Source organism: Chroicocephalus ridibundus, chromosome 1 (genome assembly GCF_963924245.1).
Source record: "Chroicocephalus ridibundus chromosome 1, bChrRid1.1, whole genome shotgun sequence".
Classification (NCBI taxonomy): Eukaryota; Metazoa; Chordata; class Aves; order Charadriiformes; family Laridae; genus Chroicocephalus; species Chroicocephalus ridibundus.
In genome coordinates, this window is record NC_086284.1 from 22,039,848 (window position 1) to 22,067,589 (window position 27,742).

At 34.5% G+C, this 27,742-nt stretch overlaps 1 protein-coding gene across 6 annotated transcripts in view; it reads right to left on the reverse strand.

Annotated features, from left to right (window-relative positions):
- The window catches only part of PSPC1 (paraspeckle component 1), a 72,862-nt gene that overhangs the window by 35,144 nt on the left and 9,976 nt on the right, over positions 1–27,742 (reverse strand). For 4 of the 6 annotated variants that reach the window (XR_010070493.1, XR_010070491.1, XR_010070490.1 and 1 more), the window contains exons 5-8: positions 26,056–26,140; positions 25,023–25,131; positions 6,185–6,242; positions 1,761–1,930 (exon numbers count right to left, since the gene is read on the reverse strand). Coding sequence is in view for 1 of the 6 variants with exons in the window: in XM_063330739.1 (XP_063186809.1) it covers positions 1,761–1,930; positions 6,185–6,242; positions 25,023–25,131; positions 26,056–26,140 (422 nt within the window). In the remaining 5 variants the exon portion in view is untranslated. The remainder of the gene's footprint in view (positions 1–1,760; positions 1,931–6,184; positions 6,243–25,022; positions 25,132–26,055; positions 26,141–27,742) is intronic. The other 2 variants (XR_010070497.1, XR_010070494.1) reach the window with 1 other exon arrangement.

Sequence of the window (27,742 nt, forward strand, 5' to 3'; positions counted from 1 at the left end):
AAAGACTTCCAAAAAACATCAGATTTAAAAAATAAAAACCATATTTCTGGTCTATAAAGCATATTCTCCATTTCCTTCATTGGAAACTGAAATTAACTCTTACAGTGGTTTAGCAGACAGCCCTCAAAGGATCTTTAAAGTGTTTTTCCAACAACTGGAAAAATACAATAAGGCTATGCCTTTCTGTAGGGACCTGCCCTCCAAATTAAAAACTTTGAAAGTCCAAAATGAAAAAAAAAAATAAAAAGGCAAAAAATCCATCTAATTTGTCCTTCAGTAGTGTGCAGAAGAAAATGGAAGTAAAAAAAAATATTTTTTTTAAGACATAGACTTTGAGGTGTCAGTATATTCTCTACATTTCCATACCTGGAATGACTTTTTGTAGAAAAACAACAGTTTGAGATAGATACGATGATTTACAATACCACATTCTTTTCCTTACACCTCTTTTTCAGTGTCTATATAATCACAAGAGAATGTTTCAGAGGTGACCAGTAACACAGTGGTCTCCAGCAAAAGCATCTCTGAAAACAGTATTTTGTGAAAAGCATTTCCTCCCCCTTGCCCCACCCCACCCCCCCACCAGTTTTGTGACAACGACTGATAAAATGAGCTGGCTCCTATGATGCGAAGTGAGATCCTCTCCTTTAACTGATAGAAGACCAGACTCATTAGGTATTTTGTGCTCAATCAAAATCTCATTTTCCTCTAAGTAACAAAGGATTTTGTCCATGATTCATTATACAGATTGCCCAAATGCAGATGGATACTGTTGAAAAGGCATATATAAAAAAAATACTGCTATAAAATGCTTCTGTGTTCCAATAAAACTATAATGGAATCACTGGTTATACTATATACTCCTTTATATCACACCACCACTAGACCATCCCAAATATCCATTTAGAGAACAATACTGAAAACTATGTAAAAATCAGGTTCAAAATTATACAGTTGTTTCTCTACGTAAGACATTACAGCTAGGAAAAATGACTGGCTATGAGAACAGAGCAAAAATGGCTAGTGCTCCAACTGCATTCCAATGGCATATCTACTCTTGATAAAAAATTCCAGTTGTATACAAGATATTCCCTACCACCCTTGGGAACTGGGCAATATTATTTTTCCTGTATTGATATGACAGTTATCCCTAACAGCTGTTGGCATACTTATTTTCTAAGTGGAGTAATTACTGTCATAATCTCATGCTTTCAACAGTGTTAGAAAGGAAACAGAAAAAACACTAAAGTTGCTTTAAAAAAATTAAATAGTTCACACAAAGATATCTTCACACTACATAGCTTCTAACACTGAACTGTTCATCAAAACCCCCAACAAGCTAATATATATAATTTAATTTCACAAAAGAAATAACAGCAAATGGTTAAATTCACAGACAACTCCGGTATGATGTTCCTTCATTTGACAGAAGGGATTTCCTTCTCTCAGTGAGTTTTCCATGACAGGTCATACACATAAAGTATTGCTACAAGTGCTGTATATTCTAACATCAGTTCGAAGTCTGCTTACTTATCAAAGAACTCGTCCCATTCCTAAGGGAAGCAAGATTTTCACAGTAAGTTAAATAAAGATTTCCCTTCTGTCTTGTAAATTATTTGCATGAACAAGTTTTACTAATTACTTTTAACAGATTCAACACACATAACATGTTCTTCCTGAGTGTGAAAATATCTTTGGTAACAGAAATGGGCCATGAGACATGACAGCTATTCAAAGTAATTAAATTTGTGATACGTTACCACTGTTCCATTATCTGGCATCATTGGCGTTCCCATATTTGCAGCTCCTTCTGGTCCCATGGAAGGACCAGGACCCATTGCAGGGCCAGGTAAAGTTCCTCTGTTGTTCATATTCATACCCATCATTGGAGGAGGGCCTTGGTTACCAGCAGGTGCTGGGCTAAACGCATCTATGCAAAACAATCTATACTTAGAGCTGTCCTATCTGAATTTTACAAGAATAAACAAACAATTTACAATATTTAAAAAGCCAAATGTACAAAACTTCCAATACTTGAAATAATAAAAAAAATATATTCTTTGAGACTGTACATTTATCTCAATCATCTGCTTTTAAACAGATTTTCATTAATCCCTGGTATGTTGCATTACACAATCTGACAAGTGTATTTGAAAATCCTGAACTTTACAGCTAAATATAGCTGTATGGCTTATGTGCAGGAATTTAAGTGTTCATGTAGCATATCTATGCAGTATACACACTACAAATTCACAAAAAAACTCAAGTGATTTTGCAGTAATTGGCAGCTATAAGGTAACTTGACCTTTTAGGGATCATAACATATAAATAAACATTTGCAACAACTATTCTACCAGTATTATGTTAACTGTATATAGAGTTACAGTGTATTAGCCTAACGTCTAAAAGCAATACCAAAGATGGCACTCGACTTCACAAAAAAATTACGTGTAATATGACATAAATAAATCTTGCACTGAAATTTAATTTATTATAGTGAAAGTACATGAAAACCAAGAGAAGTTTTGTTAGAATTGAAAGGGACAGAACGCTCTCCTCCAAAATTCTGATTCACAGTAAGAGGTAGACTTAGAACTTAGAAACATATTTTCAGAAGATCACTTAGCTGTAAAATTGCACTAGGAAATACCACTCTGCCAGTACCCACTAACATAACTCAACAGGCAGGTAAAACTGCCTTCATAACATTTTCTCACGTTGTTATAAGAAAGAAAAAAGTCTGATTATATATATATATATATATTTATATATATATATAATTTCCACCTGCTATTATGAAATATCATCAACTTTAAGACTGGTGGTGATGCATTTTCCCCAGACCACCACCGATAACCCACCCCTTTCAGCCAAAAACATGCATCCAAAATTTGATAATGGAAGAAGACAAGCCTTGGGAATCTAATCTACATTTTAAGTCATGACAACATACAACAGTATCAAGAAAACTGATGTGTTCCTAGACTACTAAACTTGTTATTTTTATTAAAATAAAAAAAAAAATCAACCTCACCTCTCATCACAACTGTAACTTCTTTAGTAATGAATATATAAATGTACATCATTGTAAGCAGGCAACTTAGCAGATACAGCACTATGACTATTTACAGGTATGCAAAATTGCCTCTTTATTACCTGCCCTGAGTACACATATCACAGCAGTCAGTGAAACCACTGCATCCAACATATTGCTACTAGAATTGCAGCCCTTGGCTTGATCATATACATTATGCCAACTGCAAGCTGCTTAGCAAAAACAATCCATGCAACACAGAAGCACATGTAAATTGCTAAGCAAGTTTATTAGAAGCAATAGAGAAAAACACTATAATTTTGAAAAGCAGAACTCATTTGAGCTTAGTAATGAGAAACGCCAAGACCTCTTCTCCCTACGACACTAAACCAAAACAAAGGTATGCACAAGTTGGATGCTTCTTACCTAGCCACAAGCACGATCAGTTCATGTAGCAGGTAGAAGATTGTGCTGCAATTCAAGAGAATTACAGTTGAATATGTCCTAAAACTGTTTTTTAGTGTCATCCATTCAGTGACCAAATATATAGAAGGAAAAGAAGTCTAAACTGCCAATATAAGGATAAACCTTTATTTTCATAGGCTAGAAGTACTCTGCAGGACTATCATGATGGCAGTGCTTAGTGCAGTCAATGCTTAATTATCTGTTATTGGCTTGCTTACCAGCCTAATTAATCAGCTGGCCTCACACAGGTAGTGTATGCTTATCCTTCGACTGAAGTTCTTATCCTCCGCGTCATACAAATGCACCCAATACTGCTTCCAGGGTGGGGTATAGCAACCTATGCTATCAAACCTCTATATTATTAAGCCAATTTCAGGCAGAGTCAGCTCTGACAGGAGGACAACCAGGGAGTGTAACACAAGGAGAGAGTGGGGCCTTGCAGAGTTTCAGCGAGAGGTCACAGTGGCATTTTAGCTATACCTCAGAGGTCCTCCTAGCTTCAAAGCAGACCTTAAGAGCTAAGCACTCGATTGCCCGTTCTTTTTGGTGGGACACTGATGTAAACCGTTAATTCACTGGATCAGGTTCAGCAACAGATGAAAAGCAGTCAGTGTCCATGCCACAACAGAGGCACTAAAAAAAGGTCTTTTTTTCTGCTGTCTTGAGGGCTGGAAAAGTACACGCCAAGTGTCTGAACTGCACATGCCAACGTCTGGCACAGCTGGCAACAAGGCATAGTCAATAATCCTCATTAACACAGAGAGTTACCAAAAAAATTGTAAAAATCCTTATTTAAAAGTTTATCAGCTGCACTTAGCATTACAGATCTGGTTAAGTGCTATGATGAGGTATGTAGATTCTATTCTAGAAATTGTTTGCTGCAGAAGACAATGTGAAAATGAGTGGTCCTGCACAGGTCAGCCCAGCACTAACTAAATCTGTCACAGAGGCACCCTGCTTTCTAATAATGCTATCACGCAGATGGGTTGCCATCACTGAAAATACTCCAGCTCCCCACTGTCCCACATGATGAAAAGTCGCAAATGGCACAGGTAAAGGCTAGTTAAAAATAAAGTTGCAATTCTATAAGAAATGTTGAGAGAGTATGCTAAGATCAACAATTAAAGGTCTACTATTTAAAGGTCTACTGCAGGTTTTTGGGGTCAGGTTTTTTTGGTTGTAGAGGGGGGGTTGTTAATGGTCTGGAGGAAAAAAAAAATCTCTCCAGTGAGATAAAATCCAAATACTGTGGAAATAAACACTACCCTTACCTGTCTTGCTATGGATATTTTTCCCTTTGTAAAATAATAGTTCTCTGTTACTCTACATCCTTTTGGAACTATACATTTATTTCTAAAAGCATTTGTATCAAGTTTAAAATCAAGTCACAGCACAAAGCTTACAAAGCAAGCCTATAATGAACATCAGTGTTAAGTATTAAAACCTGATAAGAAAAAGGCTGTGAAGTTGATTGCTATAAATACACATTTAAAATCTGTACATAAAAAGTGTATCTTGTGGATCTAGACAATTGGCACAGTATCAATATTTACAAAGTCTCCTAATTAAATGAAATTTTCAAGTAGACTATAATAATATGCAAAGAGTACAACTACAAAAAAAATTTAGTCACAATTTATACTTCAGCTTGTTATTTGTAGATAACTTCACAATGTTTTCCTATAGAATTATTTTTAAAGCTCTTCATCTTGATGGAAAGAAAAGGCCTATTTCTATTTTGCAACTGTAAACGTGTCTCAATAAGTGCAAGGAAATGGTGAATAATGTATTTTAAAATCTGGACCTAGCACCTTCATTAGTCTATAAATTCTCATTACTCAAAAGGTCAAGCAAAAATGTTAACCAAGTTTTGTATGTACTTTCAAATTCAAAATACACAAAAATAATATAACTTTTCTTAAAATTATCATCTTGATCTATTTTAAATGAACATCAGGAAGGTTCCAATAAATATATATCGAACAGTTTAAGAAGTTTAGTAAGATCTGGGGTTTTTTTAAGAAATAATTTTAAGTTTTAGTCTTGTTTAAAAGCAGATATTCTCGGTAAGTAAGATTCCAAACTGTTTCAGCCTGCATATACAGAGCAAGGTCTAATTATTAAGAATGTACTTTTCTAGACTTCACGGTAGCAGGTTTAGCAGTGGCAATATTTCAAGTCACAAAAGTGAACTGAGAATATTTGCAAATACAGATTTTCCAATAAGTTAGCAGAACATCCGTCACATTATTCATTAATCTTTTCTCAGGTACATCAACAGAACTCGCCAATTTTAAGCTCTACATCACTTCACTGCATGCAATTACAGTCCCAACTTCTCTGAACAGATGGTCCCTCCAAAAGAACACCAAATACTTTTTGAACAGAAAATTCCTCTTTTCTATCAGGTCATTTCTAGATCATCACCTTTCCCTGCCTTTTGGTTTCTCCTAACTTGCACATGGTATTTTTCTCCCACAGGCAATTAAAACAATAAAATCAAGATACACCTTGGGAAAAAAACCAGCTGCTTAGAAGCAAAATATCTGAGTTTTTTTATTTCCTAATACTGTTTACTCCTTTTTACCAGTAGTTGTCACTAATTAATAGTGCTTGAGTATCATGTACAGTCCCAAAGAAAAAGAAAAATTACATTACAAAAGCCTTTTTCCTTCGGATCCCTACCTCCCATGTTTATTGCTCCACGAGGACCCATATCACCCATTCTCAATTCCTGTTCTCTCTGAAAGTAAACATAGTTTTCATGGTCAACCTATCATTCTTAAAACTTAAAACATTCCCATTAATAAAAATTTTCAAGTTTCAAAAGTTTCCATTGATTAGAAAAAAGTACAAGGAATAAAGTTAACTATACTCCCGTTTTTATAAAAGTAAATGTAATAGTAAGTTCAATATAGCATGCTGTACATTTTTGCATAATGCTAAAGGTTAAGAATACATAACAAGTTTCGTTTATCAAGATGCAGCAGTCTAAATCTCCCAAATAGTTCTGTTACCAACTGCAAATGAATCCATCTTTACACAGTGTTTTTCATTAAGAAGTATATTTACATTTTAGCTGCAAATAAAGATGTCTTATTGCAGTATTGCCTGAAGGCCGTGGTTCAATAATACAGTCCATCTGGTTTCACGACTCAAAAATGCTTGTGTTGATTGGAAACCAAGCTCTGATGTGTTATATTGTGGTACACAAACACAATTTGCCAGGTCATCTTTGCTTCAATAGTTCTGACTTAACTTCGTGGTAGCACATTTTTTGATAAATCATGCTATTGATATGTTAGTTCGGATACTGACCATCCTTTTGAAACCACTATAAATATGCAGTCCCTCCATTTGAGGAGGAACTTCTTTACTTTGAGGGTGGCAGAGCACTGGAACAGGCTGCCCAGAGAGGTGGTGGAGTCTCCTTCTCTGGAGACATTCAAAACCCACCTGGACGCGTTCCTGTGCAACCTGCTCTGGGTGACCCTGCTCTGGCAGGGGGGTTGGACTAGATAATCTCCAGAGGTCCCTTCCAACCCTATGATTCTGTGTATCAACATAAACTACATAACATGCATTTATACTCAACAGACAAATAATGTGCCAAATTGGTCCAGATTCAATTAATGCTTAGTCATCCAACAGCAAGAAAGAGTTCCAACGTTACTGATCATGAACCACGGCCTGCTGTGAAACAATACGCAAAAGATAGTACTACCCGGAGTGGCAGAAATCATCACTTAAGACAAAGGTACACCTATCACAGATAATTACAAGGGATTTTAGTATTACTGTTGACATCAAAAGGATGAAATAGAAACAAATTCACAGTTCAAAATGAAAACTAACGAAACCTATACCAAAATTTTTTTCTCGTTAATTTTCTGCAAGAATGATAACGTATATTCCACTCTCGAGTGAACACACGTGTGCTGGGAATAAGCATATACAAAAGAATTTACCTGATTCTGAAAATCATTCCACTTATGATTTAAGACTGTAAGTTCAGATGCATTTTGAAAACAATTCCATATACTAGGCAACTGAATCAGTCTTGCTAAAAGCAACCTTTAAATAGAAATATTAATCAAATCAAAATACTTTCAAAGTATTTTTATGGTTTCACAAAACTCCTTTTCATTCAATCATGTTTGGGGTGCCAAATACAAGTCTTCTATCTTCACACGCTTAAAGCGGCAGACACCAATATTCGACAAAACAGAGTCAATAGTTTTGTAAAAATATCTGGTATGGGAAACTGTCATTTGTCATGACAAAAGGCTCTCAGGTCAGTAACTTTGTTTCTAGTAACTCATATTATCCTAGAAAATGTACTTAGCATAAAAAGATTATATGCTATTTTCAAAAGAGTATGGCTTAGTGTGGAGAGGAAAAGTGCAGCCTCATAACTAAAAGACACAGGCAGGTTTTAAGGTCCAGCTATGAACGGCCATTGATGAACACTAAGAAGGACCTCTCCTTCAGACCCTAGAAGCCATGTTAAAACTTTATAACAGAACACGCAACTACTTTGTCAGGCTTTTCACAGTAATGTCAAGTAAAATCTTAAGTAAAATCAGCAGCCCTATTAGGATCAATCATACCCACAAATTGATACCAATGAGTTGGTCACAAAACCAGCATACAACCTTGTTGATATTAGTCTGCTTTTACACCTCGGCCCTGGCATAAAACAGCAGAAGGAAAAGTGGTATTATCATCCCTACTCTCAATGCCTGGGCCCAACATGGCAGAACACCACTGTGGATACCAGTCTACATCAATCAGACTGTGCATGTGTGAAAACAGGACATGCCACAAACAGCTGTGGGATACTCTCTAGCTATAAGGGAAAGTACCAGATTTAAATTACTGCACATAACTTTCTTGATGTGTCTCGGGTTCAACTTCAAGTTGGTGTTTGGTTGTTTCTTTTTTTAATGTGAAATGTGCCATGTGAGGCAGGGCTAAGTACAATACCGGCTAGATAAGAATGTTAAGTACAGAGCTATAAAACTGTACTAGTTACTAGTACTTAACTCATTTTCTTTGCAAAGGACAGAAGCATTGGCAAGCTATAACATACACTTTTTTTAAAAAGCACACTATGCTTCCTCCCAGCAAGAAACCATTTTTTTCCTCAGCTTGAAACGCTACCAGTCTTCAGTTAACAGTAAGTACAAGAGGGGCAGAACTTGTAATTTTTACTTTTTTTAGTCATGTCTAACCTTTCTAACAAAAATACATGAAGCAATTATTTGCCATCTTGTAGCCCTAACCTTGGTGATGAATTATCACCATATAAAAGCCATTTCAGCTATCAACTTAAGATCCGTAAATGTTCCTTATGATTACTGCTGCCTGTCAATGAATGTGCTTACAAGAATTATTATTATTCCTACTGTTGCATGTTCACAACTTATTGTGTTCTTTTGAATTTTCAGCACAGGAAAATTCTTCTATACTGTTAACACAGAATTAGCAGATTTAAGACAAACCCCCTGTCAGAGAAGATACTCAATTTCAAATGTTAACTAACAGCATATATCATTAATGTAACTAAATGTTTGACGTATTAACTATCAAAACCACGTACTTAGATAATTTGCCAAAACCTGTATTTGCAGGAGTCCAGATGATAACAAAAATTCAGTGCTATCCCACACAAATCATGTCCTAGACAGCTATTTACTATGTAAGCATAAACAAGTTATTGCAGGTAAATTAGGTCAACTCTTCCATGGGTTTTGCCCAAAATGCAACAGAGGAATATCAACAGTCAGATATGACAGCCCCCCAAAACAGGGCTGGTTGATTTTCCAGCCCACCTGAGAGCTTCTTTCTTGGATAGTCAAACCCTTTGCAGAACACAACAATGACAGAGTTATCTTCTCAGAGCTTCTTTTCCTCACTATGTGACTGCCCATTCTTCTATTGAGTAGCAGCCTGCTTCAGCCCCTTCCCTGAAGCCACCGAGAACTACCCATAACAGGGAGTTAAAATTGAGCAGCAAGAGAGAAGAGCTAAAATTTTACTAGAGAAATACATAGGGAGGTGATTAAGAGGCTCTGAAGTCACCCGGTACCTGGGAAAACAACTTAAACTGGAAGAGAACAACGGATGATATGCAATAATAAGGGGAAAAGAAAGGTGTAAGACAAAGAATGTGTAGTAAAGCGTAACTTAACCCTTGGGAAGAATAAATAAAATAAAAAAAACCCAAAGTGAAGCAAAAAAAGCATAATATCCTATTGTAAAAGGATAATTGTTTACACGACTCAAAAGAAAGCTTTCCAAATTACCTCTGTTGCAGGATTCTTCTAAAATAACACAGAACTCACTACTGCGAAAAATCCACAAAATGGTCTGATTCATCTGAGTAATTTGCTTTCAGAAAAACTGCTATGATGGCAACTAGAGCATTATACTTCCTAATTACTTTAGGTACAAGCATTAAAGATGAGATTTCCTCACAATTCCAACTCATTTTAATGCCAACTGTAAAAAGTAGACTTACACAAAAATATTGAATACACGCAGTTTTCAAATTACATCTATATTGTACTTAATATAGTATGGATTCTCCTCTTTTTTTAAGTATTAGAAACAAGATTTCTTGAGCATTTGAGGTATATCATGTATAATGTTTTTACACCTCATTCATCATTGATATCAGTAGTCTAAGCATACAGAGAACTGCCCAGACGATTCTTCAGCTTTTTAAAATATATATTTTTAAATTCACTGTATAAAGCCATTAAACTAACGGTTTTGAAAAGACACCTAAGAATTGATACAGGAGAATATATCAGATGCAATTGCCTTCTCACACTGAAAATAAAAATACAAGTAGTTATAAAACTGGGTTTTTTTAACTGACAAACCCATACTACATTTTTCCACGGAAACAGGCCTTGCAATTGCAGCAGCCCAAAGAAAACTGAAAATCTTGTCTCCAAATGATGCAATATTCATGGTAACAAAACTGTCAAAAAATCATGGTATGGAATAAATATGGCATGGAATATTTTTGAACTGCAAAAAACAAGACAGCAACAGAAATTACAAGACAACAGATCATACAGTTTTCTTCAAGTGTTTGTGGCCAGGAGATGCGCTTCACAATTAACACAGGGCTATTCACTCACCTTTCAGCTAAAGAATGGTGACCAAAATAACTCTAAGACACAGCATCAAAAACCACCTTATCAAAAATGAACACCACTTACCCCATAAACTTGCATATTAAAATCAGTAACTTATTTAGCACTTTATCTAGGTTCTGTGTGCAGAGCAAAATGTAATTCACAGTGTTGTTGATTCCCACCTGTTTTCATTAACATGGAGACTGAATTCTATTCTTTAGCAGACTTTCTATTTGTCAAAATAGGTATATTTCTGTACCTCTTACTAGAATTCATTACTCACTTCTAGAGTGATTTATTTCATTAAGTTCTTTCTAGATATTTCCAAAGGCCTCTCCAGGAGGCATAAGACCCTTAAACCTTACACAAAATTGTAATTTCCTGTATTTTAAAGACATAAATCATACAAATGGTTAAAGTTACTAATTTGACACTCAAAACTAGAATGCGGGGGCTACTTTTGATTGTGCATTTTTTGTCTTCTCCTCAGAATATTCTTTCACTCCAGTGACTAGCTCACGCGAAGATACACTGCCAGCAAGGAGTTAAAGTAATGAAACCCTTCTCTTCCAGCCACCCCTCTTGTCATCTTTCCCTCTCTTTGGTTTATCCATCAACTAAGATCTATATGCAAGATCCAAAAGTTAACAATATTCCAAAATAGTTTGTTTATTCCATCACACACATAGATAATTTTAAATGAAAAATACTGATCTTCTTTCAAAATCCATGATTTCTGTGCGTTCCCGAGCATGGCAATGTAAATCTAGAGCTAATCCCTCCTCTGAGCTGGAAGTCATAACTAGATGAGTCCAGGGATCTCTTCCACCCTCAACCACTCAAGAATTCTACAAACTGAATGATAGCTCCCACCCAGGAGGTATCATTTTTACCTCTCACAAAACTCTTTTACCTTACACAAAATTACACAAGCAGATATATTAAACTAGATAATAACTGAAATAAACATAGCTATAAAACACATAGCGTCCAGGAAACTACACAGACCCGGTTTTAGTCTAATGAGAAGAATTTGCATTAGGTTTAATAGCTGTCAACAGGACTCAGTCTTTGAGAAACCTATTCTAACAGGAACAGAGCAGATAGGTAAAGTTGATTTCCTCCTTGGTAAGTCAAGAATAGCATTGACGGAGATGTCTCACTAGGTTGCATCATTAAAATAACCTAAACATTATAAAACCTATCACAACAGTAAAAACAGGAATACGTACTGCATTAAACATATATGCAGATACATAAATTCCAGTACACGCTACAAATTGGAAAAACATTCCTAATGGTAGTAACAACAATAATTACAGCTGCTGACAAAAAAATATTCTGATGTCCCATATGGAAAAAAGGATCTATTATTAGTCCAGTGCATTTCTTAACTATTTCCATAATTTCGATAAGATTGTAAAGGAACTATCATTATTAAAACAGGGGCAATTATTTTAAAACTAACAGCAAAAGCATAGGAATATGTTTGGGAAAAACCTCCATGCACTGCATCTTTGTTCTCTGCTTTTTGTTTTGGGAGCAAACAAGAAAGATCTTCAACTTTTGTGGGGCCTTCCCTCATTTCCCTTTTACATCTTTTGGAGAACAGTCAATTGCTGAGGGTAGTCCTCAGCATCTAAACGCCACAGAAAAAAACCCAATGCAGTTAAAACAAGTGAAAAATGTTTGCTACTCTAAGCTGAAGTTATTTTTTAAAAATACAAAAAAAAATATTTTATACCTCAAGCAATGTTTTAAAATCACAGATGTATTATGATAAATAATAATATTAAATATATATTAATGTGCAAGATAGCTACCACAGCATATTAAAAACATTAGTCTTAATATACATTGTTAAATATACTAGCATATTTTACACAGAATTAATAAAGAAGGGGGTACAATAGTACTCCACTATACAACTTCATTACCTAAGTACTGAAAAGCATCTCAGTGCATCCCCTAACACACAATAACACTGAAAAAGATAGAAATAGATTGCAGTTTTGTCCCTACAAGAGAGCACACACTCAAAACTTCCATCTTACAGATTTAGAAGAAACTGTTCTCAAAAAGATTTCAACATGACTTAAAAGATTTTAATTTTTTCCTCAAAATCTAAGTTAAAGCACAGCAGAGTACATTAATATATTTGTGTTTCTTGCATCTTGGCCAAGAAACGTATTTCCTACTTTCCAGATATGACTGCCGCTTATAAGAGGCAGCAGTCTACACGTTCTTCTTTCTTTTGTAATGCAGAAGAACCATTATCTTATCTACCAGATTTTACTTACATTTTAGCTGTCCTTTTCTCTTGATTTTTTTTTAAATCCAAAATGTTCTAAGCAATTGCACTTCTAAGAAAAAAAACTTGTGACATCCTGTAGAAGATGAGTATATACTTACACAATCAAAAAGTAAAAGTGGATCAAAAAATGTTTGGGGTTTTTTGTTGTTGTTTTTTGGTGTGTTTTTTTTTTTTTTTTTTTTAGCAAAACATGGGCCAAAACACCACCATTGAAAGAGGAACATAACTTCATTTTTCACAACACAAAAGACTCCCAAAAAACTCCTGCTACTCATCAACCTCCATGTGGCACGTTGGGCTTGTTACAGCCTGGAAATATGTTTGAGCTACTGCTTCAAAATTAGCAAAGGGAAAACCGAAAGATCTTGTAGAAAAATACTGATGCAAGAAGGCAAGTTAAGAGCAGGCTGAAGTTCTTGCAAGAAAAAAATCAACTGGAAATGGTTAATACCTTAGAGTGAAACCTGTTTGCAGTAAAGAGTCACTCTCAGGAATCTGTTAAAATACTGTCAAAATCCGATTTTTTTCAAAACTTGTTTGGGGTAGAAAGTAAACTAGGTTAGGAAGACAGTCCAAAATACTTGCAACTGTTATACAATGGAGACATTTTCTCACTCCTATGTCATGAGAAGCAGAAAATAACCACTGCTATCAACTATAGGAATAAAGCAAATGAACTAGAAAAGACTAATGAAATTCAAAATTATGTGAAAAAAAAAAAGGTGAATAATCATTACTGATTTTCATCTCAGAACAAGTAAACAAAAGAATACTTACTGTTTGAGACAGAAAAGATATTAGTATAAACCTTCATGAACAGACACTTTACCAGTCACTGATTTGCATGCAGAGATATTCACCCATCTTCAATATTAAAAACTAGTCATCAATACTACCCAAGTTGTCTACATCCAGGTTTTTCTTAATGTCTTTATCTAGCGACCTTAGACACTGAACTTGAGAATTGCAACCTTTTACAGAAAATATCCAAAAGTCAGTAACTTGAATAAAAGCACGAATCAATGTTTTCATAAAAAAGGTAATGTGCTTTTTAAAGACCTTTTATCACACAAGCTACTGCAGCTTTGTTTTACACAGAATTCATAGTTTCAGAATGCTGTATTATAGGCCAGAAATTCAAATGACAATCTAATTTAACGAAAACAAACATAGTCTAAAATAAGCCAAGATTTACCATAGAACCTGCTCTGTTGGTTACAGAACTTTGCTCCATATTGAGATTTATGTCTTTTCTCCTTCATTATTTTGTCTTGTATTTACTTGCTGCTTCTTTTTATTTATTTTAATACTGTATTTAAAGCACCGCATTAATATATCATTATTTCCGAAGTTTTTTCTCACCTCTCCCACTTCCATTTGTTATAATTCAGTAAAATACCGTATATACAACATCTATAGAATAAAACTGACTAAAGAGGTTCCTCATTTTCTCACAACCTGTGGAAAATGTTATTCACCAGCCAAAAAATTTATGTATATAGAAGGCAAATCTGACCACAAATAAAATGCAGGTAAACAGTAGCTAATATCCAAATATTTTAATTCCATGCCTCTATTCAATCATCTTTATGTCATCTTTTCAGGTAAAAGAAAACCCTACCATGTCCCTTCACTGTCTATGGCTACACAGATGAAGCACTCTCTGTGAGTACAACTGCAAAGACAGATTTATTTTTTTTTCCCCAATGCCATCGCTGTTGACCATCTGAGAGCAAACAGGAACAGAGGTATTCTGTCAAAATCTACCCTTGATCTAACAACTAACAAGGAAGGTAAAATTCTGCTTCTCAAATATTTTAAAGTTCAGAAATAATTTTTCATAGGACAAAGGTGCTTAGAGAAGGTAACCACTTTAACAGATCTGGAAATCCTTTAAGGAAAAAAACAAAAAAGGATGATATCTATACATTAACTCTCTTAATAACAACTTCCCCGTTACAACATTCTGTCAATTAATTTGGTGCGGCCAGAGTTAGGAGCCACTTTAGCTCCATGGAACCAATATATAAAAACACTTCTCCCATTTCTATTAGCTTCATTTTTTGACAGTAATGAAATTAAAAACATAAATTGAATACAGTTCAACAGCTGAACATGATTACATGTGAAAAAATCTGCATTAATTTAAACCACTTAACTGTTTACTTACCTGCAAAACTACTTTCTGAAAGCAGTATCGCACCATATCACCAAGTTCACAATTGATACATGTAATATTACATTACATTATAAAATACATTACATCCGCAATATATTCACATCTTCAGAGGCATATTAAAGAATTTTATGCTGCAGCTTAGAATTATTCTGCTTTTAGTTTAGCTAAAGAAATGGCATGAGACTGTAGGTAAGTATCAAAACAGACATCCATGGGAGCATGGAGGATACCTTACTTCCACAGAATAAGTTGCAAATGATTTAATTAAGATGCAGTCCACAATTCACCCTGGTGGATATGGAGTATGAAGTTTAACTGGTAACGAAGTCTGGGCTAACTTTACCATCATGCAGAAATACACTAAGATATTTAACTGAAAGTTGTGTGTTATAAAACAATGCTGCATTTTAGATTTCCCAAATGCTAAGTTTTCCTTGCACAGGAAACAAATCTAGGCAAATATTAAAACCGAGTGAACACTGGACCGATTCAAAACAACAATTTTCCCCAACTGCAAGATCAAGGATGAGATGAAGTAAAAGTCAACGTTTACTTAGAAGAAAAATCAACGAGCCAAGAATGTCCTTCGTCATGAAGTATCTATGTAAAAATCTAACTACTTCTTAATTGTAATGTTGAATATAACATTACAGTATCAGAACACTTTAAAAGCAGCACTAGTTACAGTCACAGTACACTAAATATGACTCTTTGTTAGTTTTGTATTAATACAATTTTTCCTCACCAAATAGATATTATACAAGCTGACTAAACTGTAATCAAAAAAAAAAAAAAGAGTCCAATTGTAGTTGCTATCTCATAACTGATTGGGAGTTACCAAGTGATTAGAACATGCAAGTATTTGCCAAAAGAAAGCTGAAAGCCAAAGTTTTTCATTGTTACAAAGAGGTCCTGTAGGAGAAACTTCTAACAAACATATGCAGTCTTTTATACATGTTATGAATGTTGCTTACGATCAGAGTAGTTCAATATTTAAGATTTCCCCAACAAAGTTCTGGCCTGCCCACACCTACAGCACTTAAACATACAAAACATGAACAAAGAAGCATCAATGAAACTTCCTGGCATGGAACCAGGCTCCATAGTTTTCCAGATAGTAGTTTTATACAACCTGGAGGCCACTTACTGCAAAACAGGAGCAAGATGAGGTAGATTTGAATTAAGACAGACACTTATCATTTGAATAAACGGAGTTCTGAGGAAAACGATACACACTGTACCAGGAAATACTAGTATTTCAATCAAAAGTTTAGGAAACTGGTCATCCGAACAAATACAATTGGATTAAGAAAAATTGCTTTCTAGTTAAATCCCCTGACCCAAGTCAACACACAGTAACTCTTAGGCTACAGTGTCTGCTTTCAGCAAAAGTTATCTAACAAAACCTACTATTTTGTTTATGTACTAGAGACCCAAAGGTCAGAATCAAGTTAGAGACACAATGGGCATCACAATGAGTAGGGACAAACAAGAATAGCTGGTTTTTACCTGAAAAACATACAAGCTACCCTACAGATAAACAAATGTTTAATAATTCAGAAAGGGCAGGGGGGACGAACACAAAGACTCCAAAAGTAAATCAAGGATTATAAAATACAGCACTATATACAGAAGAGAAACAAAGCCTGAAGAACCTAATTTTGACATTATCTTTTTCAGATCTTTTGTATTTATAATACATTGAGAAGAGACACTTACCAGCTAACCTGCCACAAGTACCTCAACAAAACTGCATTCAGCAACACTAGTAAAAGCAGTGTACTTCATGTCATGTACAAAACTAATATAAATACTCTTTCATCCAACACAATGCTAAACCCAAATTAGTGAGCCATTAGCCACTGTAGGTAATCATAATGGGGACAGACTATTTAATATGGCCTGTAGCATTACGACAAGGGGAAATGGCTTTAAACTAAAAGAGGGCAGAATCAGACTAGATGTAAGGAAGAGATTTTTTGCATTGAGGGTGATGAAATACTGGAACGGGTTGCCCAGAAAGAAGGTAGATGCTCCATCCTGGAAATACTCCAGGTCAGGTTGGATGGGGCCCTGAGCCACCTGATCTAGTTGAAGATGTTCCTGCTCATTGCAGGAGCGTTGGACTAGATGACCTTTAAAGGTCCCTGCCAACCCAAGCTATTCTGTGATTCTATGACAATGTTTGGGAAAAACATCTTTAAATGGTAAATTGTGAGTATATTTAATTGACTCTTTAAATGTTATTTTCTGTTAACCAAGATATTAAACTCACCATCTGAACAGTTAGAAAACAGCTCTATGGAAACTCTTCACATTTTTTTTCCCAAAAACCAGTACCTATTAAAATTGCTAATTCATCTAACAATAACACCTAATCTCTGGAAAATTAAAAGTGGAACCTAAAGACAGACTTGATGGAAGACAGAAATATCAGACTTAAATTCCCTGTTTCTCATGGAAGATTTAATAACCCAAAACAAGCATGACCTCTGGTAATGAGATAAACCTACTTGATGCCTACACTATAGAAAGGAAGTCTGTGAAATATTCATGAGAAAACCCCTGAATGTTTTAATTTCAAAATAGCATTTAGCCTGGTATCAAAAGACAGGCAACCTCACTAAGGCAAGTTAATGTCTATGTCTCAGTTTACTGGATTACCACTATTAAAATTTTTCACCCCGTGAGAGCTACTGAAGCAAAAGGTTAGAGGTGAAGCAAAAGGTCAGAGGCTTACTGCTCACGCTAAGAAAAAAAAAAAACTACTCAGAAGGCACTGCCTCTTGAGAGGGAAACCAGATCTATAAATAATCCTCACACTAAGCAACAGATCCATTAGCAGGTTTCCTCATATGAAAAAATACTATTTCTACAGAAATTTCACTTACTGCTTTTTGGGTGTTTTACTCGTCATTTAAACACAGACCCTTTGAATAAAAGCAAACTTTTCTAAGCAGAGGAACTTATTTTGGGTGCACATCTCAATAACACCAAGTAAGATCTCAAAATTTAGACATGTGGATGAGTCCAAAATAGGTACCAAGTAGACAATTGAAACTGAAAGTTAGTTTCTTCTTATTCTGGGTAAATACGTGTACAAACTCCAAGTCAAACTTAACTCCAGTAGCTGAGGAAGAAAAAATGAAAATTATTAAGGCAAACATTAATTTTAGCTTCTTCAAAATCTGTCGGGAATATATCAAACACATTGACAACAAATTTTTCTAAATTATTTATAAAAGCCTCATTCTTACTTGTCACAAAAAACTGAAGAGTTCAGTATTTAAGGAACTTAAGTAAGAAGATTTATTTTTTAACTTGTGAGCAGTAACAATTTTCAGAAATTATATTAAAAATATGGGATATAGACTGGTCTTTAATAGACTTTTTTCTCTAAATCTAAGTCTGAAATCCATTAAATAGGAGAAGCTAAGTATGCAATGGAGTATTACATAAACAAGCACATCAGATGCATTTGAAGTCTTTCCATTAATAATTAAACAAAACCAGCATCTGAGGTCTCACGAAACACTAAGACCGATGTCATTTTGCCATTACATAGGAAGCATCTGAGAAGTGTTCTTTTAGTTTCTTGATCCATCAGTCTTACTGAAAGAAAATTAAGTTATAAATAAAAACAGATAATCTGAAGATCACAGACAAAACCAATTCCTTATCAATTACTGTAGAAGAGACCAAACCTGGGAACGCTTACAAACAATACTGCAACACATAAACTCATACTGGAGATTTACGCACATTTGACAGCACATTAACGGACAAAAATTACTTATGAAACTTCTTCTGTTTTCAAGTTCACATGAAGTAAATATTAGTATGCTCTACAGCATTTTGTGCAAACATTAGAAGATGATGGCAACAGAGTAAAAGATTTTAGTCTCCTAAATATCTATAGCATAACTGAATACAAGGAAAACTTATCACATTACGCTAAATATTCACAGTTCACACAAACTGAAATATAAAGTTATAAATTAAACATAACAGTGTTATGATTACTTGCTCCATTACTGAAGAATTACCTTAGGTAGAGTCCTTGATACACATTAAAACATAATCTAGAAAGTCAATTATGAACCATCTGAAAATGGTCGTGAAATAAATAGGTACAACCAAAAAATATCTTATTCCACAAATAGCTTTACTTTATGTATACAGACACATAATATGCTACAAAAAAATAGCTGAAGTTCTGTATTGATTTTTATGCAATGCCTTTTTATACTAAAAGCAGTTAGAGCAATTAAAATAGTTTTTATACCTGGCAATGCAATTAAAGGCTGAAAATAATTTATTTAGTTTCTGAAAATAATACAACGTGAATATTCTACAGCCTGTTAAGGAATTATTATTCTTGCCTAAAGTGCCAAATTTAGTATCTAAAACATTGAAGAACATAAGAAATACAAGATTTAAGTATCTGTCTACTGATACACATCACTGTAATCCTGCAAAAATAAAAAAAGTTGTTTGGTTTTTTTTTAGTAACACTAAAAAAAGTGCTACAACAAAAACTAAGACCACTCACAAAAAACACAAACTGCATATTTGTAAATGTTTGCTCAAAGGCCTAGCCTAAGTTGTTTTATGCAGAGGAAGAGACTTGATCACTGACGTTAAAATCACTGCCTTGAAAGCAGGAATGTTTTATCAGGTTGGGTTTTTTTTTAGTTCTATATTTAACGATCTGCCTTTCATCAAGCTAGTTTTACCTTAAAAGGCTTTTAAGGTGTCAAACATGAACTACTACTTCCACTAGTATGTACACTGGATTTCAATAAGGAGGTAATTCATCTCTCCCAACCAAGCTCTACAAAAGCGCTTTTATAAAGTGGCTTAGCTTTATAGCAGTTTAAGAAACAGAGACTTTATTCATACAACCTCACAAAACTTCACCACCATCAGCTTCATTAAGTGCACTAGGCTGTCAAGATAAAATAACCAAAATTTATTATTAGTTATATAATAATATATAACTTACATATTATATATTAATATATATAATTTTATATATATTTATATATTATCTGTAATAATAATATATATTATATATATTATCTGAAAACAGATCAAATTTGAAAAGATCCTTGGAAATTTTTATTAATTTGTTTATTATTGGAAATCTGACTTAGTTTAGTTTTCAGTAAGGTAGGAAACAATTCTGCATTCAGTGAAAATTCATTCTTATGTACCAGGGCTTTTCAGCATAACAGAATCAGAAGACAGAAAAAAAATACACAGCTCTATTCACTTAAGAGCCAAGAAGTGCAAAAACCTATTCCTGATTTACAGAAATCCAAGGAAACCTAACATTTCACAGATGTCTACTAAACTTGCAACTGAATGTAGAAGTGAGGGATAAGATATACCTCAGTCGGCTCAAAATAATAAAGAAATCAGAAGCTACATTGATAAACCACTCCAAAGAAGGACAAAACTCTTAGAACAAAGACTAAATATGGGGTGGGTTTTTTTTCAATCAAGTTTCTCGCATTCCTCATTCCATGAACTTTTTTGTTGTTTTCGGATGTATTTTTTTTTAACTCCCTTGCTCTCATCTGTCTTACAGTTTTTGATCCAAGTCCACTGCAATCTTTGCCATTTAGGCAATCTCCACTGCTTTAGCAGATGCCACTTTATGCTGATACTTACACAACATACTTGAGCAGCAGTGCTTCTGTGCAAGAAAAATTAAATGAAAGCAAAACAACATCTAGAAATAATTCTTGAAAAGACTAGGAGACAAAAAAAGTTAAGTATTTAATATACAAAGTCTTACAGGAAAAAACAATAAGCATTCAGAAGTTGAAACTCACAAGAAACAGTTCCTTACATACACAAGTTACACTTTAAAAAGGGGGAGTTTTCCTCGGAGGGAAGAGGACAAGGACATCCAAAAAACTCAACTCCCTCTTTAAACCACCAGTAAGAAGAGTTGCAAGCTGCAGGCCAGTATCACAGCTATTAAGTACAATACCCATCTGACACTATTTTGCAGCTTTACTACAGAATTAAATCTGTGCACCATAAAACTAAGACTACAACTCCACCTATTTTGGTCTCTTTTGTAGACACATGAAAATTATTTTAATATACTAAATCCAAATCATTCTCTTTTCACTCTTTTAAGTTGGTGACATGAATACAAGTATTTCCAGAAACTGGAATTATTTGGTAAAAAGGCTCTGATTGAGATTTAACAATGTAAATCTTTGTAAGCCATTCATAATTGGATAATAATCATTGCACACTTTGAATAATTAATGTATCACTAGCACTCAGAAGTAATATATTCTTTTAAAAAATATTTGTGCTGCTGAAAAATAAAATATTGCCTCCAATCACCATCATCAAAAAATATGTAAGCAAAATAAAAATCAGCAAAATATTACAGGAAAACAAGTTTCCTGATTAAGCTATTATGAAATTAGAATGCATATATATATTGAGCTGTAACACATTTACTAACCAACTTTTACAAAGCAAGGGAAACACCCTAACCAATACAAAAGTGTTTATCAATAAAACTTATGTACTAAAAATCACACAATAAATTGTCTAGGCATTACTAGGCTGCCTGTTAGATTAACAAACAATGCAATGAAATTTTTAATGTACAACATCGCTATGGACAAGAATGCTTCAGGAAGAGAAATTCCCACACAGAAAATATTTTTATCATCTGTAATTAAACTGAGCAACTGGTAACTGATTAAACTTGATTACAAGACGTTTTTCAAAAGTAGTTATATTGAAAAATCAAAGTTTAACAAGTTAGGGAAAAGACAGAGAAAGAAACTTTAAAGAGGAAAGCCTAATACTGCAGCCTTATATGAGAGGTTTCAATTCTGGTTGTTACTGCAGTCATGGCACTTACCATTTATGTCCTCCTTTTATACTGAACAGTAGTAAAAAGGGATAGGATATAAGTGAAGGAAATTTACTTTTTTCAAAGCTTTTAAGAAACAAAAACAAGGATTAGAGACAATTATTATTTTTCTTCTAAATACATAGTTGGCAGAAGACTTGCAATATGTTACAGGGATTATGCCACAAGAGTTTATCAAGACCTGATATGGTAGAAATCATCCACCAGTACCATAAAATACAATTTTCACCAAGAAACAACTTTTAAAACAGAGAATAACTTTTTTCAGTATATGTACAACAGTAATCTGAAACCAGAAGTAATTACCAGATGGAGTCTGTTCACCATGAACAAGTATTAGTAAGAATAAATAAAAAAGTTTAGTTGTATAAGAAATTCTAGTAAATTTAAAAAAGATTTGATGTATCATTTTGCAATATCCAGAAATGGTTTACAATTCTGCTGCAAAATGCAAAGGCTTTTCCAATTCCCATTCACACTATAGAACTTAAGTACAGTTATCTAAAGACGTGTAATAATGAACCCCTATAAAATGACAGGACATGTTTAGAGTTACATAGCTGCCCTTATTAGAAACAGTTGCTAAAGAAAGTAAATTAAATACATCACTTCCAATTGTTTTAATTCTTCTTCTTAAATTCAAAGGACATTAGAAGTAAAACATAAGTCAACACATGACCAGATTACTAAAAACTAGTGTGAAGATTAGAGAAAACAATTGTTTTAAATTATTGTATTTTGCCACTTCAACTTCACATGACATTAAAAAAAACCCAAACACCCGTACCACATATTCCTTTTTATAACTTATAGCACTTTTGGAAAGGTTGTCGCTGTACAGCCACATCTATATATTCTTGCAGTGTATTAATTAGTTCCAAATGAGTACACAGTTCCAGTAATGCAACTCAGTGGGAAAGCTACACTCTTCCAAAGCATTCTTCCACCTTTACCTTTCCTCCAAAAAGATTTCATCCTATAGAAGTCGCAAAAATTATGCATAGTGATTGAAGTGCCTTCCATTTGAACCATTCCTCTTCCCTTCTTACACTACATCTTTGCCACGTCCAGCACACCAACTTGAACAGTTTCTATTCACATAGAGTTTGGAATGTAAAGATGCAGATAAGCACAAGGATGGCTAAACTGTGGCAAGCAATTCAAGCACAAAGGCTAAGTAACATTACCTCAAGACAGCTGCAAGAAGAAAACCAGTTGCTGTGGGTCAACACTATCAAGTTTTCCCCAGCACCACAAGCTGCAGGATATAGGCCACAATTTCCTAACAGCAATGGAATCTGGGGGAATTATGGCCATCTCAAGCCTGTGGGTTGGCTCCCCAGCCTCCCCTTCCTGCAGCGCTCTGCAGCAAGTAGCATGGGTCTAACAGATCAGCCACAGGAAGATTTTGGCAGGTAGCTTATACGGTCAGAAAGTCAGGCCACACCAAAAGATGCTATGTGAAGATATTAAGGTGGAATGAAATTTCATATCTGGCACTACAGAAGTTACAATCAGTAAGTGCTACTTCTAAATTACATCAGACATTGTAACATGCTATTTCACAAAGTATGTTTAATAATATGTGGGAACACACCAAAGGATAATATAAATTTTGAATTCTTGATCTTCATTACCCCAAAGAAAAGACATGCTGAAAGCAGTCCTCTTTTACAGCGTGAGCACATATGGAAATAAATGATTGTTTTCTGATGCATGTTTCTCAAAACACAATCAGCAAAATCTACTGATAGCTGTTAGTAACAAAGGAACAATTGTCCTTCCTCCCCTTCTTTACTAAAAACACTGAGGGGCAGAGGATAGCAGGGAAAAAAGATGTCCTGCTGAAAACAGGAAATCCTGTATTTTCTAACTTCTCTTTAGGATGTCTCAGAACATATAAAACACATTCTTCTCAACCCTACAGAAAATGTTATGGTATAGAATGTAGAATAGGTATTTCTTCCACAAAACACACAATCAGAAAGTATCTAAGAAACCAGCAGTTCACTTTTGATTTATGAATCAAGTTGTACCTGTGAAAGGGAACAAAATTCCCTCCTGCAGACTACAGTTGTTAGAATAATGTAAAAGAGAATTGTGTGGATCACTTATTCATTGCTTCCTCACTAAGAATAGCTGTAACAGTAAAAGGTATCCTTCTCACATGAAATTAAAGCATTCACAATACAGGTTGCATTCATTTAACTGCTTTGGTTGGTAGAAAAAAAATCATACCCTTGACCAAAATAGATCATCACAAAAGTTTAGAAGTGAGTCCTCTGACACACCGTTTTGCTAGTCCTGCAGGACAGTCTTCAGAGGCAGAACACACCTAAATTACTAATATAAACAATGCAGAAATTATAGCAGAGGACAATTTTTTTCCCCACCTTCATAATCTTTCAGTCTCCTTTAGTAAAGATTTTGAAGTTTTCCTCATCTAGTTTTACAACAACTCAAAGTGAAGAGTGATTTTAGGCTCCACATGAAGTTAATGGTGTCCATTTTGCTTCTCAAGAGCATTATTCTTAATAAGTTAAGCATAAACTAAAGCAAGCAATTCAAGCAAGCTTAACAGCCTGAACTGGTTTAAAATTTAAACCTTCAGTCAAACTAGGGCACCTCCCCATGGAAACATCATTTATTTCCATGACCTCCCACTTAGAAAAATTCTATTATTTTACTGGAAAAATTCGTTTCCTGAATAAAAAGTCGAATTATTACCAGAACACCTTCACTTAACTGAAGCGTTACGTCACCAGTGTGTAGGAAAAACAACAGTGATGCCATCGCACAAGAGAATAACTACGTTACTAAATTTGTACCACTCCACTCATGAGAACAATGGAATACTGAAGGTAAAACAGTAAACAAGAAGGCAGCAGCTCAATAGTTAGAATATAAAAATATGACAAAAAAAAAATCTTTTAGAATTTGGACTTCTGTCATAGAATTTTACTTACATTGTCCATGAAATTTGGTTTAAATCCTCCCTCCTGCTGTCGTCGTAACTCCTCCTGCTCCCTCTGGCGCAGCATCTCTTCTTCACGACGTCGATGTTCTTCTTCATGTCTAGAAAATTTTTCAAAAACTATGTCAACTTAAGACTCTTGACCCGTTCAGGCTTGTACTCAGTCTCAGGAGATAAGATCAAGCATATAAACAAAACTGGCCATTATTTATTTTTTTGATATAGTATAAGGCACTAATCTACTCCACCTGATGGATTTGAATATTACTGAAGTATTTATTCATATTTTTAACTGGAATATAGGTAATTACAATACCAGCATATTCTGCACCTGTTCTGTCTACACGTTGCTAAGCAGATTAAAATACTTCAGTTTTAAACAATTCACTATGGATTAAAACATTTCAATACGGCCAAAAGACAGATTTTTAACTCTTTAAAGTATAAACTCAATCAACATGATGATACTATGTCTATTTTCTTAAATTTTAGCAGAAGCATGAAAACAAGTATTTGTATGAAACAGATCTTAAAGGAAAAATTGTTTGCTACATACCAGAATATCAAGTGAAAATACCCCCCAAAATCTCATGACAAACTATAAATTTGCAATGCTACTGTTCCGCATACAGACCACCTGCCCATAAATCTTAGAAGCACATTCACATCTATTACAGCTATGCTTCAATCACAAGGCTAAAATAAATATGAAATAAAAAAATTACATTAAGACATTTCTACACTATTTAGAAAGCTCAGAAACTTACACAAGAACAGAGTTGAAATAAATGAAAAAAATCAAGAAATACTTGAAACCATTCTTTTATATTTGTATAACTGATCATTTTTTCTGTTCAAGAACATTAACAGAAGCATCACACATTACGTTTTTGAAAAGCAACTTTTTAGCAGCAGAAACATTTCTACTTTATATAAAAAGCAAGCTCTACAATCTAGAGTATCTAAATTCACACACACCTACAGCAGCTGCATGCCACATGTTTGCACACGAGAAGAAAAAATACCTCAATTGTATCTGCTTGCGTTTTTGAAGTTCTTGATTTCGAAGTTCTTCCAAACGCCTCAATTCTTCTTGACGTCTCATGAGATCTAACAGGAGTAAAAATGTAATAAATATAAAAGCTGCCAATCAAAAATGTGGCAACACAAGAAACTGCTATTACTGTCAGATTACAGTTCTAACATTCAATTTTTAAAGAAATTTCTCAATGCGTTTAACTAGTTTCTTCCCATAAAGCTAAGTCTAGTATATGAAAAAACACTGGATGCACAGCACACAGAAACATGGAAAAGTACAGGATTAGCAAAGCCTCTGAAGCAGGTTATGCAAATAGAAATCTGAAGTCCTCAAACAAAGAAAAGGAGAAAAAACTCTCAATCTCTTAAATCACACCCTGGTTTTACAAGCAGGCCAACGCATCAATTTTCTCACAACGCTGCGTACTGATAAAGTCACACCAGTAACTAGTACAGTATGTATGGGCTTATACCCTCCACTACCTGTTGCAGACCACTGCATGGCACACATCAGAAAATAATGGTATGAACTTCATGTGCATGTAATCTGAGCCTCCATAGAGATTTATTACATGACTCTGCTTATAGACAAATGACTAATCTTTTAACACTACCAGAAAGGAACAGCCATATCTATCCTCTTAAAAAGCACTTGAAATGCTCTTAAAAAGCAGGGCACAACTAGCAGTAATTACGTTTGCTGTACTAATTTATGACCAGTCACATTATTGATGTCTGCTTGGAAATTTATGCTTTCTTCAATGAAAATTAATCCTACTTTTTGTTAGAAAGCAGTTGTTCGCCTTTTCTATCTTCTTAGGATATTGGCCACATGACATTATTTATAGGAACATTCCACTATAGCACCTATTACATGCCTTTTATGTGTCAGTTCAACTACTCTACACATTCCTCTTTGCATTTCTTCACTATACTAATTAAATAATCTTTTTAGCTATGGAAACCACTTTCCTCCAACTTACATCAGAATATATTATTACAACTTAATCTTTTACTTAAATGTCCAAAACCAACTACAATGTCTCATACATTTCACCAAAACATCATTTATTTGTTTTCTTTTCTAACAAAAAAGATTATCAGATTTTTACTCTCATAGCACCCTTACTGACATTAGAAGTCCTTTCTCACGCACATTTTGCAGGCTTGCTTTTCCAATCTCTTCTGCAAAATTAACACATTTCACACTTCAATAAAATGATTATATTGAAGATTTGCTCAAATCACAAAGCCTGAGGGTTGCTTCTTTCCAACTGTGCTTGGCCATAGAAGGCTTGGCCACTGTTACCCTGATACTTGAGCAGCGCCCGGGGAGCTCAATTTTGTCCACTGTGGGAAAAGATGTTTCCTTTTCAGTTCTTTGTTCTTTCAAATTTATGTAGCATTCCCTTTTTCTTTTGTTAATGCACTGGCACAGGATTTCCTATTATCTCTCTACCACTAATTGCCAGAAAATTATCATTTACTCCCCTTTATTCTTAAAGTGTAGAGTCCTACTTTTTCTAGTCTCTTTGTTTCCACAGCACAGAGCTGATTATTGCATTTCCTGAAAGTGTCAATATTTTGAAGTTCAACATTTTAATTTATGATTTATGAATTTATTTCACAATGGCAGAATCTTGGCACAAAGCCTTGCTAGCCAGATGAAATACA